This window comes from Lepisma saccharinum, chromosome 5 (genome assembly GCF_977018435.1).
Source record: "Lepisma saccharinum chromosome 5, izLepSacc3.1, whole genome shotgun sequence".
In the NCBI taxonomy this organism is placed as follows: Eukaryota; Metazoa; Arthropoda; class Insecta; order Zygentoma; family Lepismatidae; genus Lepisma; species Lepisma saccharinum.
In genome coordinates, this window is record NC_139233.1 from 18,120,338 (window position 1) to 18,136,084 (window position 15,747).

The 15,747-nt window shown below is 34.3% G+C and overlaps 1 protein-coding gene across 1 annotated transcript in view; it reads left to right on the forward strand.

The window, feature by feature from the left end:
* Positions 1-7,798: 7,798 nt before the first annotated feature.
* The window catches only part of LOC145987658 (uncharacterized), a 90,442-nt gene continuing 82,493 nt past the window's right edge, over positions 7,799-15,747 (forward strand). Inside the window, exons 1-3 of the mRNA XM_083122170.1 lie at positions 7,799-7,958; positions 13,465-13,959; positions 14,679-14,788. Coding sequence (XP_082978296.1) covers positions 13,584-13,959; positions 14,679-14,788 — 486 coding nt within the window. The 5' untranslated portion in view covers positions 7,799-7,958; positions 13,465-13,583. The remainder of the gene's footprint in view (positions 7,959-13,464; positions 13,960-14,678; positions 14,789-15,747) is intronic.

The following is a 15,747-nucleotide window of genomic DNA, read 5'->3' on the forward strand; positions in this document are numbered from 1 at the left end:
GATGAAATGATGAAGTTGATGAATGGACATTCACAAACAACTAAGCCCGACCGGGATTCGAACCCGGGACCCTTGGCATCACAGCACGATGTGTTAACCACTCGGCCACAGGGTCGGGCCAATTAAAAATTAGAAAGACATTAATGTAGTAATATTTATGTATGTAACTGATGGCGGAATGTTTAAAATTTATACTTTTTAATTAACAAATATTTTGTTAACTCGGAAAGATGTATCAGAACCTTTTAGATAATTTGTCAAAGCTTACTCATGTATAAACTACACATTTTATTGTAACCTGCAGTTTGGAACGTAACAACTTTCCTAAGCACAACGCATAGTTTGTAACATGTTTGTTACGATACCCGAATGGCATCAAAAGGGGGATATATTTGTTACAACACCACGAATCAACTTGTGAGAATGTTTGTTTCAAGCATCAACTTCATGTTACAATTACTTGAGAACTATTTGACATATAGTCCAGGCAAATTAGAAAGAAGAATGGAAAAAATTCCAACAGAAATACAAATTGGTAGATATCACCAGTATGGTATTTCAAACAACATACTAAAAGTCCCCGACAATCCGAGTTGTGCTCTGTCCGCCATATTGGAAAATGGAGAATGAATGGTGACGTTTGATCATAATTGCTTTATTAGCTAAAAATGGTGAAGGCTGAGCCGAAAATGTGTTCAGACATAAATTAAAGAAAAGAAAATTGCCAATAACTGTAAAAAGATAAATTTTTGTGATTTAACCAACCATTTCACTGTTAATAATATATGTAATTTCTTTACATGCTACCCGTTGTGGAACTTGGATGTAATGCATGTGATCATCGGAAAACAAACTGAATAACCTTTTCGGCAAGGCAACAATGGATATAACCCAATATTGTATTATTTGTGAACAAACGTTGAGTGAAGGTGACACTGTGGTTGTGATAAAAGGCTTAAATGCTATAAAGAGCAGCAGTTTATGTCGAAAAAATGGAATATTTGAGAAATTGGAAAATGAGACGAATGTGAGGTTACATATTAAGTGCCGTAAAGACTATACTCGTGAGAGTAGTATTACTGCTGCAAGTAATCGTTCACCACAAAATTCAATACTCCTTAGATCAGCAGTACATATATTTGACTTCAAATGCGATTGCTTGTTTTGCAGTGAAGTTTGTGATTTTCAAGCAGGAACGAAAAAAAATGTGAACAGACGAGTTAAAATATTTGAAGTTCGATCCTTAACATTCAAGGATCAAATCATTGAAGCTGCCATCAAGAGGAATGATGATTGGGGAAGGACAGTGCTTGATCGAATTCGTACCGTTATTGATCTAGTTGCAGTTGAGGCTAGGTACCACCATCCTTGTTTCACTAAATTTTACACATCCTCACCTACATCGGGAAAATGTGGTAGGCCTGAAGATGAGTGTATTTCTATAGCATTTCTGCAGTTATGCTGCTACCTTGATAATGATAACGATGAGTGTCAGTACTCGATGAATGAACTTATGACGAAGATGAAGGAATATCTTCCACAAGATACTGATGTCTCAGAACAAATTCTTAGGAAACGCCTATGTGATCACTATGGAGAAGACATGATAATAACAACACGTAAAGGGCAAACCACTACAGTATGTTTCCGTGATACAGGATATAAAATATTATCCAAAAGTTGGTACACACAGAAAGAAGAAGATCCACTGAACGAAAGACTTAGAATTGTTAGAACTGCTGCCGCAATAATTCGGGAAGATATACGATCTGAAACATATGCCAAAGATATGTATCTAAGTCCACATGAATGCTTGAAGACAGTTGATGATATGGTTGCAGAGACATTAAGGGTCTTTACAGAGGGTGTGATTGTGAAACGAATAAAAGGAAATGAAGACTCCATCATAAGAAAATGTGTGTGTATTGAGCATGCTATTATATCAGCAATAAGACCACGGTCATTCAATTCAATGATACAGATTGGACTTGCAGTTCATCTACATAGACATTTTGGTTTAAGAAATCTTATTGATATGTTATCAAGCATGGGTTTATGTGCATCCTACAATGAAGCCATATTGTATCTTAGTTCTGTAATGTTAAGTGATGAGGAAATTGTTGCTGACAAGGAATTATTGAATCGGTTTGGTTTTTGATAATGCAGACGTCAATGTTTGGACCTTGGACGGAATAGGAACTTTCCACAATATGGGGAGCATTATATGCACTACTCCTGCAAGATCTGTTCATCCCAGAAAAGAAAATGTTCGATTGAAGAAGCAACCACCAGAATGTTACCTTGCCAAATTTGGTAATGTTCCATTACGCACATACGTTGTGCCTGCTGTCCGTGGCCTGCGGAAAATCAAGATTAAAGAAATTGAATACACCAAACAGGTAGCACCATCAGTGCATGTTGCATCACTTCATGATTTTGTATGGATGTGTGGAAATCACCTTACCTTGTCACCAAGTCCAAGTTGGAGTGGTTATATGGAGCTTGCCACTGAAGGTAGCAAGGAATATCACATTTCTGAAATAAAAAACTAAATATGCTGACCAAGGCAGTAATTTATTTTATTAAAAACATAAACTAAACGTAACGTTTCAACCTTCTAGCAAGGTCTTCTTCAGACTCTGTATCAAGTACAAAAGTAACAAGATACAAAAACAGGGCCTTATATATACACACAAACATTACTCCCTCCAGACTATTTAGAAAGTTGTTTGGAACTTTCTAGAAGATGACTTTCACTTTCACCATCTTTACTTTCACCTCAAAGGCTAAACTCAATTACTTCCATATAGAATATGGTTGGACTTTTAATCTCATGATCTTTTCCCTTCATTTTTCTTCCTTCTCCTCTCCTCTTTCTCTCTTTTCCTTTCCACTCTTTCTAACATCTTCTTCCATTCTTTGTTTAACTTCAGTCCCCCATTCCAGTTCATTGTGTCTTCTTCACCTTTCTTCTCTATTTCCTTGGCTTCCTTCCATTTTCTCACTAGCATTCTCTTCTCCCTTCCTATCTGCTTAGCCTCATCCCACTCTATGTCATGTCCTGCTTCTCTCGTGTGTTTAAATATTGCATTTCTCTCTCTCTTAAGTCGTACATCATCCCTATGTTGTTTCAACCTGTCTTTCAGCCTTTTCTTCGTTTCTCCTATGTACACACTCTGACATTCTTTACATTTCACTTCGTAGATAATCCCTTCCTCTTCCTCTTCTCTGTTTTCCTTATTCTTGTTAGCATTCCTCGCTATTCCTAAGATGCTTCTCCCTCCCTTCCTGTAAGTTTTAATTCCCGCTTTCCTAAGCACTTTGCATATCTTTTCTGTGGTCTTCCCCATACTCCTTATTCCCAACCATTTCTCTTTTTCTTTCTCTTCCAATTCTTCCATTCCCGTTTTCTTCCTTCTTCTGTTTATGTCCAGTCTATCCTGCTTCTCATAGCCATTCTTTTCCAGCTGTTTCCATAGGCTATTTATTTTGCCTTCTTTTTCACATTCTTTCATGCATATTTTCTTGATTCTGTCCTCCATATTCTTTATAAAATTTATTTTTGTCACCTCACTTACATCACTTCTTTTGTGGCAGAATACCATTGCTGCACACTTTTTCTGATGCCAAACGGTTTCAATTTCTTGTCCTCTATCCCTTTTCATCACTATATCTAGAAAGCTTAACCTGTTTTCTTCTTCTATTTCAAGTTCCAATAATATCCCTCTTTCTTAATCTTGAATTTCTTTGACAAAAATGTCAAGCTGCCTCTTCGTTCCCTTCCATATGCCAAAACAGTCGTCTACATATCTGCAAAACAGAATTATTTTGTCACCTCCCTTTTCTATCACTTTCTTTTCCCATTCATTCATAACCAATTCAGCCAATGCTGGGCTTAGACTGGAACCTATATTCAGTCCTTCACTCATGAATATTATTTTATCTCCCATTATACTGTAACCGTTATTCCAAATGGTTTCCAGCGCCTTGACTACCCTTTCACTATCCCATTCTCCTATAATTTCTTGTCCCATTCTCTTTTTAATAATATCCAAAACGTGTCCCCTCTTGATGCTCGGGAACATACTTTTCACATCTAAGCTAAACATTGTCGTCTTAAATGAGATGAAGAATCAAGAAAATATGCATGAAAGAATGTGAAAAAGAAGGCAAAATAAATAGCCTATGGAAACAGCTGGAAAAGAATGGCTATGAGAAGCAGGATAGACTGGACATAAACAGAAGAAGGAAGAAAACGGGAATGGAAGAATTGGAAGAGAAAGAAAAAGAGAAATGGTTGGGAATAAGGAGTATGGGGAAGACCACAGAAAAGATATGCAAAGTGCTTAGGAAAGCGGGAATTAAAACTTACAGGAAGGGAGGGAGAAGCATCTTAGGAATAGCGAGGAATGCTAACAAGAATAAGGAAAACAGAGAAGAGGAAGAGGAAGGGATTATCTACGAAGTGAAATGTAAAGAATGTCAGAGTGTGTACATAGGAGAAACGAAGAAAAGGCTGAAAGACAGGTTGAAACAACATAGGGATGATGTACGACTTAAGAGAGAGAGAAATGCAATATTTAAACACACGAGAGAAGCAGGACATGACATAGAGTGGGATGAGGCTAAGCAGATAGGAAGGGAGAAGAGAATGCTAGTGAGAAAATGGAAGGAAGCCAAGGAAATAGAGAAGAAAGGTGAAGAAGACACAATGAACTGGAATGGGGGACTGAAGTTAAACAAAGAATGGAAGAAGATGTTAGAAAGAGTGGAAAGGAAAAGAGAGAAAGAGGAGAGGAGAAGGAAGAAAAATGAAGGGAAAAGATCATGAGATTAAAAGTCCAACCATATTCTATATGGAAGTAATTGAGTTTAGCCTTTGAGGTGAAAGTAAAGATGGTGAAAGTGAAAGTCATCTTCTAGAAAGTTCCAAACAACTTTCTAAATAGTCTGGAGGGAGTAATGTTTGTGTGTATATATAAGGCCCTGTTTTTGTATCTTGTTACTTTTGTACTTGATACAGAGTCTGAAGAAGACCTTGCTAGAAGGTTGAAACGTTACGTTTAGTTTATGTTTTTAATAAAATAAATTACTGCCTTGGTCAGCATATTTAGTTTTTCATAATCATGGAAACAAGGCTTAATTCTGAAATAAGTATATTACCATTTATAAAGCTGCTGCCGACAAGTCCAGATGCCATATACTCATCCCTTATGTTCGCAGTTGAAGAATGCATGAAACATAGTCAAAAGACATGTATTGTTACTTTCGACCAACCTCTATATCTGAAAGCCTCTGAAATTGTTGCGGCTTCTCTAGACAACGGAGATATGTCGTCAGTTGTCCTTCGTCTAGGTGGATTCCACATGCTTATGTCGTACATGGGAGCGATAGGATATATGATGAGGGGAAGCAGGGAGCGATAAGATATATGATGAGGGGAAGCAGGGAGCGATAGGATATATGATGAGGGGAAGCAGATTGGAAGAAGCTTGGTCAGTAATATATATTATTCGTTACAAGTCACGAAATAAAAGTGTAAAACTTCAATCAACACCAGGCAAATTTGATTACAAAATAATGGGAAAAGTTTCCACAGAGTTAAATTTATTTTTTACATTATGAGATAGGTTGGTTAAATCAAAAACATTTATCTTCTTACAGTTATTGGAAATTTTAATTTCTTTAATTTATGTCTGAACACATTTTCGGCTCAACCTTCACCATTTTTAGTTAATAAAGCAATTATGATCAAACGTCACCGTTCATTCGCCATTTTCCAATATGGCGGACAGAGCACACTCGGATTGTCGAGGACTTTTAGTATGTTGTTTGAAATACCATACTGGTGATGTCTACCAATTTGTATTTCTGTTGGAATTTTTTCCATTCTTTTATGACATTTTGCCTACTTTTACTCGACTAATATTACAATGTAAGAAATGCCATTCTTAATGAATTTTTCTGTACTTTCAAATGAGCTAAAAATAAAATGGGGTTTCTATTTAAAATAAACTATGTTTGTGTTGAAAATCGTACTTCCTTACGTAGTTGAATGTATTGTGTCCACTAATTTCATGAGCCCCTCTCATGCCTTTATATCTGTGAAAAGACAAGCCTACAATACTCATATTTAATTGAAATTCAATGTGTGATATCCATATATATATATAAAAGAAAAACAAACAATTCAATATTAAGAGTTGTGCTGGAGAAATTGAGGAATTTAGTCACATATTGCTGGTCCTAAAGATGAGCAGCTGGCTCTTAACCCCTTAAATGGGTAATTTGCAAATGCCAAATCTCTTCCATAGCAAGTAATTTTTAAAAACTCAAAGAAGATAGAAGACTCCTTTTGCGGGCTTTGATCCATCATTGGAGAGTTATACAAAGTTATACTTTGTAATCCATGTGATAGAAACTGACAGTATTTGCTTGAAATGTCAGGGCTGACACAAAAGTGTCCTGGAGAAAGGTCGGTCTGACTCTTGTATTAGGCAATGCAGCCCAGTTGATGATGCCACACAGAGAGTGGGGATCAGCAACTTTTGTCCCGCTCTCGCTTTGCTTTTCCCATACGTGGCACCAGTTGCCTATTTTCATGGCCATGGGTTTAATGAGTATATTCTTTGTGCAGTTAGAAATTATCAATATTTAAATGTTTAAAATGGATCTAAATACTGTTCTGCCAAGAAATCTTCAAACATTTTTCTCCTTCTTGCCTTCAGTTGATTTTAATTCAACTCTAATTTTATTAAATTATTGCTAAATTTTTATTACATTAAACGACAGTGCAAACATGGTTTAAAATCACTTCACACACAAATATATAATAATTCCATGCAACTTTTGTGGAAAAACATATTTCATTTGCAGTGGTTGCACCAGGATTAATCGTCTAGAGGTGTTGAGGAGATGTGGAAAGACATTAAAGAAGTGTGATGTAAAAAATAAAGAAATCATGAAATACGCATGCAACTTTATCCACTATATCAAATACCAAACAACGTTTAGTAGGCATCTATGATAAAATGAAACTGAATAGCTCGAGCACCTAATAGTTCTCCCAGACGATGATAGATAGAGGATGGAATTGAGAGCTCTTTGCTCACCATTACATGAGCAAATTACACTTGAACAAGCAAAATAAGTGGCATACACTCGAAGCCTAGTAGAAGTTGTATAACCATCATTGTGCAAGTGGGCTCTCAAATATCAATTGTGAAGTGAAGATGCAGTAAAATTGAAACTTAAGTGAACATAGCCATCAGTTCCATGTTAAAATGTAGTTCAGTCTATCTTTCCAATACACAGTGATATATGAAAATGAAATAGATGATTGTGGGCTGAAACTGCCAGGGTGGTTATTTTACATATATGTATCTTAAGATTATTGTCCCGTTAAAATGGTATATGCTCAAGGATGGGAGACTTCAATGATTGCAAGTGAGCGAAAGTGGTTCTATGCAGTACTAATGTATGTATTGTATATATGTTGTAATATTTTACATTTGTTGGTAAGGATTGTAATTGTTGCTAAGCCTAAACTGAATGTCAATTACAACAGGTAGGGGCACAATATTACCCACTAAGTTGTCAATTAATTTTCCTCTAACATCTTGTATGTTTTAAGAAATGGAATTATATTGAGGATGCATAAGTTGTCCACTACAATATTAGCACTTTTGTTTTCAGTTCTTGAAAATCAATTTGCCTAAAACTATGTGAATCAATATGGTGATGGACAGTTTGGTTGGTACTGTCTACTGCCTGTACCTGAACAACGATGGTGAAATATTTGTAATTTTCACACATACATTGAAATTTATGTAATCCTTGGGCATTCTTCTCAGTTACAAAATTATCAGTAAGAAAAGAAGCTTTAAAACTTAATCTTCAATTAGTTAGGTTAAAAATTATAATTTGCCTAATTGTAGGTTCCTTTCAAAGCATATGCTGTAAGTAAACGTATTAAGTCTATTTGCATATTTAGAGTTCAACTGAAGTATTAAGGAGTTTAAATGTTAGTTATGTATTTCTTATTTATAATATTAGAGTTTAGACTGCCGAATCCAGCTTGAAGCCTTCTTGTAGTAGTTTGTACACAATAATAGAACTGCAACACATCGTATACAAGTCACAAAAATGCATAAAATCAACTTAAAACTATAAACCCTGTTCATGTGTGCCTAATAGACCCTGGCCCAAATAAAATATATCTGAGGAAAGAGCAATGGCCAAACATTGGCAGAGACTTAGTCAGTATTTACATGCCAGGGTAGCCACTTTGTACAGTAAAAAAAAGGAATAACACAGCTCTTCTATTAAAAACAATAATAAAAAGAATTTAGTCAAGAAATCATTGATTCTTCTTCTTTATCATGACCCTGTCAACAAAGACCTGTCGACTTTGGACATCGTTTCTGCTATTGAATTTGTATTAATGTTTTCCTTATGAAATTAGTCACTAGTTCACCAGTATCATATGCGATTATATAAAAGTCATAATTCAAACTTACTTTTTCGAGCATATGCATAGAGAAGCCATATTAATGGAGGAAATAATTCTGATAGAAGGGAAGAGAGAGATATAGGAAATTACATTTTTAAACGTTGAAAACCTTTAGAGTGTTTGATTTGTTGATTTAATAAAATAGGACATTCAAGAAATAAATGTTGTGCATCAGGATTGAAGAAATCATTGAAGCTAGATTTGGCAGTTAAATGTACAGCCAATGGCAAAAATAACAGTATGCAAATTATCCATCACTATTTTTTTAATTCTTAATTTATTCTACTTCCTGTGTTGTTTTAAGAAATGGAATTCTCTTGATTCGAAGCAGCTGTTGTCCTCTGCTTATTGACGTTTTTATTTCAAATCATGATTACCACATTGCGAGAAACAGAATGAATGAAAATGGTGATGGATAATTTGCTTACTGTTACTTTTGCCATTTGCATTGTAACAAAGCATACAACAGCAAAGTACTATGATTAGTAATAAAATGAAAGCTTTGTATTGTAGACTGTTCTGGGCTGTGAGATTATTGACAGACATAAAGCTTGGTTAAGTAATGGATTTTCCATAAATCAGAATAAATACTTTTTGCTACTGTGTTGTGACAATATCCAAAATTACTGTGAGAATGTTTCAGTAAATGGTTACAAATTGTTTTTGAAGTCATATTGGCCATATGTTGATTTTGCTTTGTTGTGAACTGAACTTGCTGCTATTTATTCTTGATGAGAGTTTTTGAAACTTTTCTGACTTTAAATATCTAATCTCAACAATCCTGTCCACAGTTTTTTGAGAGAGAGTTTAATTTTTAGTTTTAACAATTCCTGGTACCAGCACATTAGTATAAAGGACATTCTCTGCTTTAAAGAAGATGCAAATATGCATCCATAGTACAGTTTGAGATGAGACTTATTAACTTATCATTGATAATGATAGACAAAGCACTTCTGAGTAATTAAAAAAAAACTTTATAAGATGGCATTAACATCTTTGCAGAGTAAATTTAAATTATATTTGTAATGAAAAAGAGAGAAGGTAAATTACTTTTATTCAATTAATTATGAATTCTAAATATAAAACTATTTTGTTTATTGGTTTTTCTAATGTATCATATTTCTATTACTAGGTTAAGCACTTTAGTAGAAATAAAAAATAATGATGCAGTCATCAATTCAATGATACAAAATCAGTTCAGTTTAGGGGAGACTGGGGTAATTAGAACAGGAAACAGCCTGTAGAAGTTCCACTGTAAATTACTCAGAAAGTTACTGATGGATTTTTTAAAAATTTCTACCATTTAAAAGGACATCTTTTGTATATTTTTGAAAAAAATAATGACCATACCTGCATTGCAAATACTTATCCAAAAAAAAAAATTGTCATGACACCATAAAATTGTTCCAATTACCCCATTTGGGGTTAATGGAACATAAGTTAGAAATTTCAACTGAATAGCTTTAGATTGCTGTTGGGGTAATAAGTACATCATATATAAATGTCTCATTTATCCTGCAAATTTGAACACAATAGCTCTACTTCTTCTGGAGTTATCAATGCTTGTTTAAATAAAATCCCAAGTTAACGTCTTTTTTCATAAAGTTCAATTTCCCAGCTGTGAAGCAAACATCTGTGAATGAAAATCAGTGTTCTATGATTTATTTGAAAGGTTACAGACCATTCTACAATGTAGTAAAAAACTTCTAATAGTTACATGTACAATCTAGTATACCAATTAGAAAAAGTACAAAAAAGCATCTTTTTTGGAGAAAAACTTACTCCAATTTGTAACAAGTAGTGCTAATACTTATGAAAACACTTAAGATAACTTACATTAACAGGTTTAACTGTCGTGAAAAACTAACATATCCAGAAATTAAGCTTATCAGTCTCAAAAATCAATTATATATGAAACCATAAAATATAGGCTACATGACAAAAGCTACACCAAAGAACACTTGACCCATATTAACATTTGTCAGTTTGGCACCAGTAGATCTACTGATTTGAATGTTTGATTTCTTTTTTGAAAGCTTCATACTTGCTCTTAATGATGTCATACAATGGAAGGGTAAATGGACCGATTCCATTTAACTCCAAAGGTCCGTAAATTTTTAAATTCCTATCAATTTCCTCAACATCAGGTCTTCGTGGCCAATCGAACTTGCCAGTTTCTTTTTCCTCCAGAAACTTGATTGTTGCTTTAGACTGGCCATTAGAGATTTTAATAATTCTACCAACATACCACTTTCGCTCGTAATATACAGCGTAGTACTTTTCCAGTTTGAATAGGCCTACATCGTCATCCTCTGATTCTATTTTACTATGTATATCACAATATACTTATCTAATGATTACAATTACCATTTTTTGAATGTTGATACAAAATACCAAGTATGACATCATATTATACATTGAACAATTTTAAAGAGTTGACCTTTGTATATAAACCTTGATGCCAATGCAAATGTACACAATTTCAATAAATTTAATTATAAATTTGAATGTATCATATCTTTCTTGTCTGAAAGAACACATATGATTGAAGATATTTGTTTTTCATATTGCCAGTCAAAAATAACTGTTATGACTAAATTATTATAAATATTGCACAAATGTGGAACTTTGAACTTAGCCTAACCATTTTCAAATGTTGTTATGACAATGTATTATTTTTATTGTCATATTCATGGTATTTCAAGATGATGTTCTTATTACCCCATGACTGTTTTAATTACCCCAAGCAAAATCAAGCAAATTACGCAATGTTCTAATAACCCCTTTGCAGAAATTTTTGGGGTAATAAGAACTTTGCTTATAAAAACCAGGCAAATTGCCCATAGACAACCAAACTCACATGAAAAGATGTGTGCCCTTATGTTTTATTATAGGGGTGAAGAAAATTTTGAAAGGGTTCTTTCATTCACATCCAGTATATGCAGAAGCAGAGAAACACCAAGCATGCGTCACATCATTTTTTGCAGGTGTATAATAAAAGTCAAATAAAACTTACTTTTGTGTAGTTATTCCAATAACAAATTTTCTGCATGTAGGTTTAGTGTAGGTACATAGGTATGAAATGTTATTACACCAGTCTTTTCGTTTTAAATTATTCTATATTAACATGTTCCAATAACCCCATGTTCTAATTACCCCGGTCTCCCCTATAACAAGTAAGTCCAATTATTTATTCATACATCCTCAACACCCTCCAGTTTTTCTGAAACCCCTCAAATTTTTCACAAAAATCAAATGTATTTTTCTTTTGGTGCTAAATATCCCTTTACACCCCCTGAATTAGCCCTTACAGCCTTCTCCAGCCAGATGGAAAATTCTGGATTAATCCCTGGCAATTAGCTACTTTGTGCTAGGATTACATTCTTGGAGAGGTCATGTTCTGCCACCATGGATTTTCTCTAAAACATGTACTTTCAATAGGTTAGGTACATGCAATATGCCCATTAAAATGTTCTGCATGAAAGATGCAATAAACGTCTCTCTTTTCAATTAATTTAAGCATAAAATACAGTGTGTTTGTATGAGGGGGTTGCATATGCATAGGCTGCAAAATGGTATGTGCTCAGTTTTTTTTATGGATTCCACAACATATGCTCCATCATATTCACTTCCATAATGCAAATGTAAGGATATTATTAACTTTCTACTGATTTCTTTGTTTGGTGTGCATGCTTCTGTATGTGATCATGATGCATGTGGATATAAAGTGTGCTTTAATTTGAGAAGAAGTTGTGTGTGTGTGTGTGTGTGAACGAGAGAGAGTGAGAATATGTGTTTTAAATTTGTGTGTGCATGTGATCCTCAATATGAATGTTCTTTTTGTATCAAAAATATGCATGGTATCCAGATTATGTTCAAACAATGCCTAATAAATGTCCAGATTAAGTCCAATTCTAGTCTAAAATAGATCATTTTCTTATTCACAATAAAATGAGATTGCCCAGATGACATCCCATTCACATAGAATGAAATATCCTTCCTGGATATCCTATGGATGTCTCCTGGATGGAAATATTGTTCTCCGACGATCCTCATGCACAAGTTGTCAAATGGTTTCAACATTGTCGGAGATTGCGCTTGTTGAAGGTCTTCCTGATCTCTGGTCATCTTCCAATGATGTTCTTCTGCTCTTGAAGCACATGTGCCACTCAACACCTCGAAAGACTCATTGCAGCATCGCCATAAATTTGCCAAATCATGTCAAGCATCTCTGTGGCAGATTTGCCCAGTTTCACACAGAATTTCACATTCGCTCTGTTCTAACTTTCTGTCCATAATGAAATCGCAGACGTGGTAATGTCAGCTCCTGATGTACACAGGATTATGTCTCTTGGCACACTGACTCATGAAAGTCCATGCTCCCTGTGACTGTGCATGCAGTTTTGTGCTGCAATCTGTTGGCATGTTACAGAACTAGTCTCGAAACTTTTGATACCACCTTGTATATTGTTAGATAACTTTAAAATTGCCAATAGCCAATGCAGCACACAGAAGTACAAAGGACATCTAATGGATGTCTTTTGGAAATTAATGCTGATGATCTGAATATCCACTAAACATTTGATATCCCAAAGATGAAGATCCAGCTCAAATGTTACCTTTTGACTCCATTGCAGAGATCCAGCTGGAATCGCAGAAGGTGCTTGACACACTTTGAAAAGACAACTTCCAGGACACATTCCAGAAGTGGCAGGAACTCTGGGAGTGCTGTTTCACTGTTCAAGGGCACTATTTTGAAGGTGATAGTGTGTAAACGTAGATACATAAAGTACTTTCTTGTAAACAGAGCTAGTCTCGACACCTTGTACCATAATCAATTTAGATGAAATTATTGATTTAATTAATCTGTCACTAATTTAAATATTGAAACTGTAATTAGAGTGAATGATAATTTTTGGCCAATTCTGGTATGTCTGTCATTTTTTCTTCAGGAAGAAGTCAAGTTACACTGTGTCGAGATAGCAGAAGAGCCACCTAAAAAACTGAACTGCCTACTGTTAATGAAGAATATGCACATTTGCTAAATAAAAAAGCTTTTAATACAAGAAAAATGAAAAGAAAACAAGAAGAAAAAAGCACAGCAACTGGAAGAAGTGTCAGTTCAAATAAGGTAGTAATTATCCATAAACCTACTGCAAAAGAACAAGAGGAGCAAATGTATCAAAAGGCAATGGAGAACCAATTTGTTCATACACATGAGGAAGATGAAGAGGATGGAGCATCTATTGTTGCTGTTGATGATGGCAATGCATTTGATTATCCTAATACTGAGCTGTTACATGATCCAGCAAGTGAACTTTATGAGAAAGACCATGTGATGTTCTATAGGAAACTTTCTCCAATACCTGAAGGCAAAATGTGGGAGAACTCGCAGGAAGAAATACATTCTAGAGAAATTGCAGCAGGTTCACGTGGTACCAGAGAAGGTAATGTAGATTAGCAGCTTATTAAACTGAAGTGATGAACATTACTGGTAATGAATTATTAGCAAAGTAATTCAGTAGTTAATCCTGTTATACTCTTTTGCATATCTGCCTAAAAAATTGGTTAGGTTGAATCTTTCAATAATAATGTCATTTCTCTGGATCCTTCACTAGTGTGAATAGCCTCCAGTGCTGAAACCCCCCCTCCTCCTAACTTTTAATAAATTAACAAAATCATATCATTAATACTAAATTCCAATAAACTAAAAGTTCAATATTGTTCATTATTTATAAAAATTCTCATTAATGAAATTGCCCAAAGCTTCTGTAAATGAACAAGTCTAATTCTACCACTGAATTTATCACATACATCATCACATCCAAATTAAATGTACTGCACTGCAAGGCATCTGGTGTGTGGTAGTTATAAAAATTAAGGATTACTGCATAATTTTATTGCTTCACACTTTGCAATCCAACCAAACATATATGCATTTGATCATATAAAAGTTATACATTGTGTTTTCATTCCTAAATTATTTTAGTTTTCTTCTTTTATGATGGGAATGTTAAGACTGAAGTTAGGTAAATAATCCTGATTGATTATGAAATGCTTAAGCAAAAGCTAAAATATTTAATGAAGGAAGTGCTACAAATATACTTGTACATTTATGTATGGAGTTCTTTATATCTGATTTTTAATTTGTCTATTGCTATTCTAGATCATTTGCAGCTTGAGCCATCAGACACACTTCTCTTCAGGAGGGATGAAGGTGTCATTACTGCTAATTTAGTGTGCAAAAATGTGTCTGACAGACCTCTTACTTTCAAGGTAACTAGGAAATGAAAGAAGCAAATGCCTGAGAAATAAAACAATCATAAAATTCATATTAATAATTACTATTTTACATTTTACAAACTCATTTAATTTTCTTGTTTTCTAAACTTCTTTCCTTATCTAATTATTTTGGTTAGTTTCTTGAGTTTCAAAATCTTCATTGAGTAAATTTTAAAGTTGGTGAAGATTTCCGAATTCGAACAAATTTTCCATGTATACTGACAATTTTTACTTTTACTCCAATGAATTCCTGTAAATGTGTGTATTCAGTGTTTTATTGTATTCTATAATTTGTAGTTAGACTTTTAATAATATGATTATATGATTATTAATACAAATCAGTTACCATTGGAATCTTATTTAGAGTTGAACTGATACCACCCTGTACCTAATTGATACCATTGCCAATTTTTTTACTGATTCTCACCAATACTGATATTTGAAAATTGTACCAATTCAAAACATACTAAGTTTCCATTGGAACTATCTAGCAGTTGCTTGAAAAATATTCATAACCTCACATAAGAATCATTTAATCCCAAAATCCATTTCTCCCCACCAATGTGGTTGCAAAAATAATGACAATACATAATTTCCAGGTGCCTCCATGATGGTAACATTGTCACCTGGTGGAGGCACATTGCACAGTGATTTGGATTCCACTATAAACTGTAGGTCCAGTTCCTAGTCTATCTGTGCATAAATCAGACTTCAAACAACAATTCAAACAAGCTAATATAATTTCCAGGACAGTCAGATTCCGCAAGAGTGTTACCAACCTCCACAGAGTTGTAAGCACAGTGTGCTACGATGTCAGGAGTTCCCGGTTTCAATCCTGACTTGAACATTCTTTGTGAGTGCCCCTTCATCAACTTAATCATATCATCGCAATTAGACGAAAGTGGCAGAAAAGTGATGGTTAGATAAACAAAAATCAAAATTAAATCCACAAA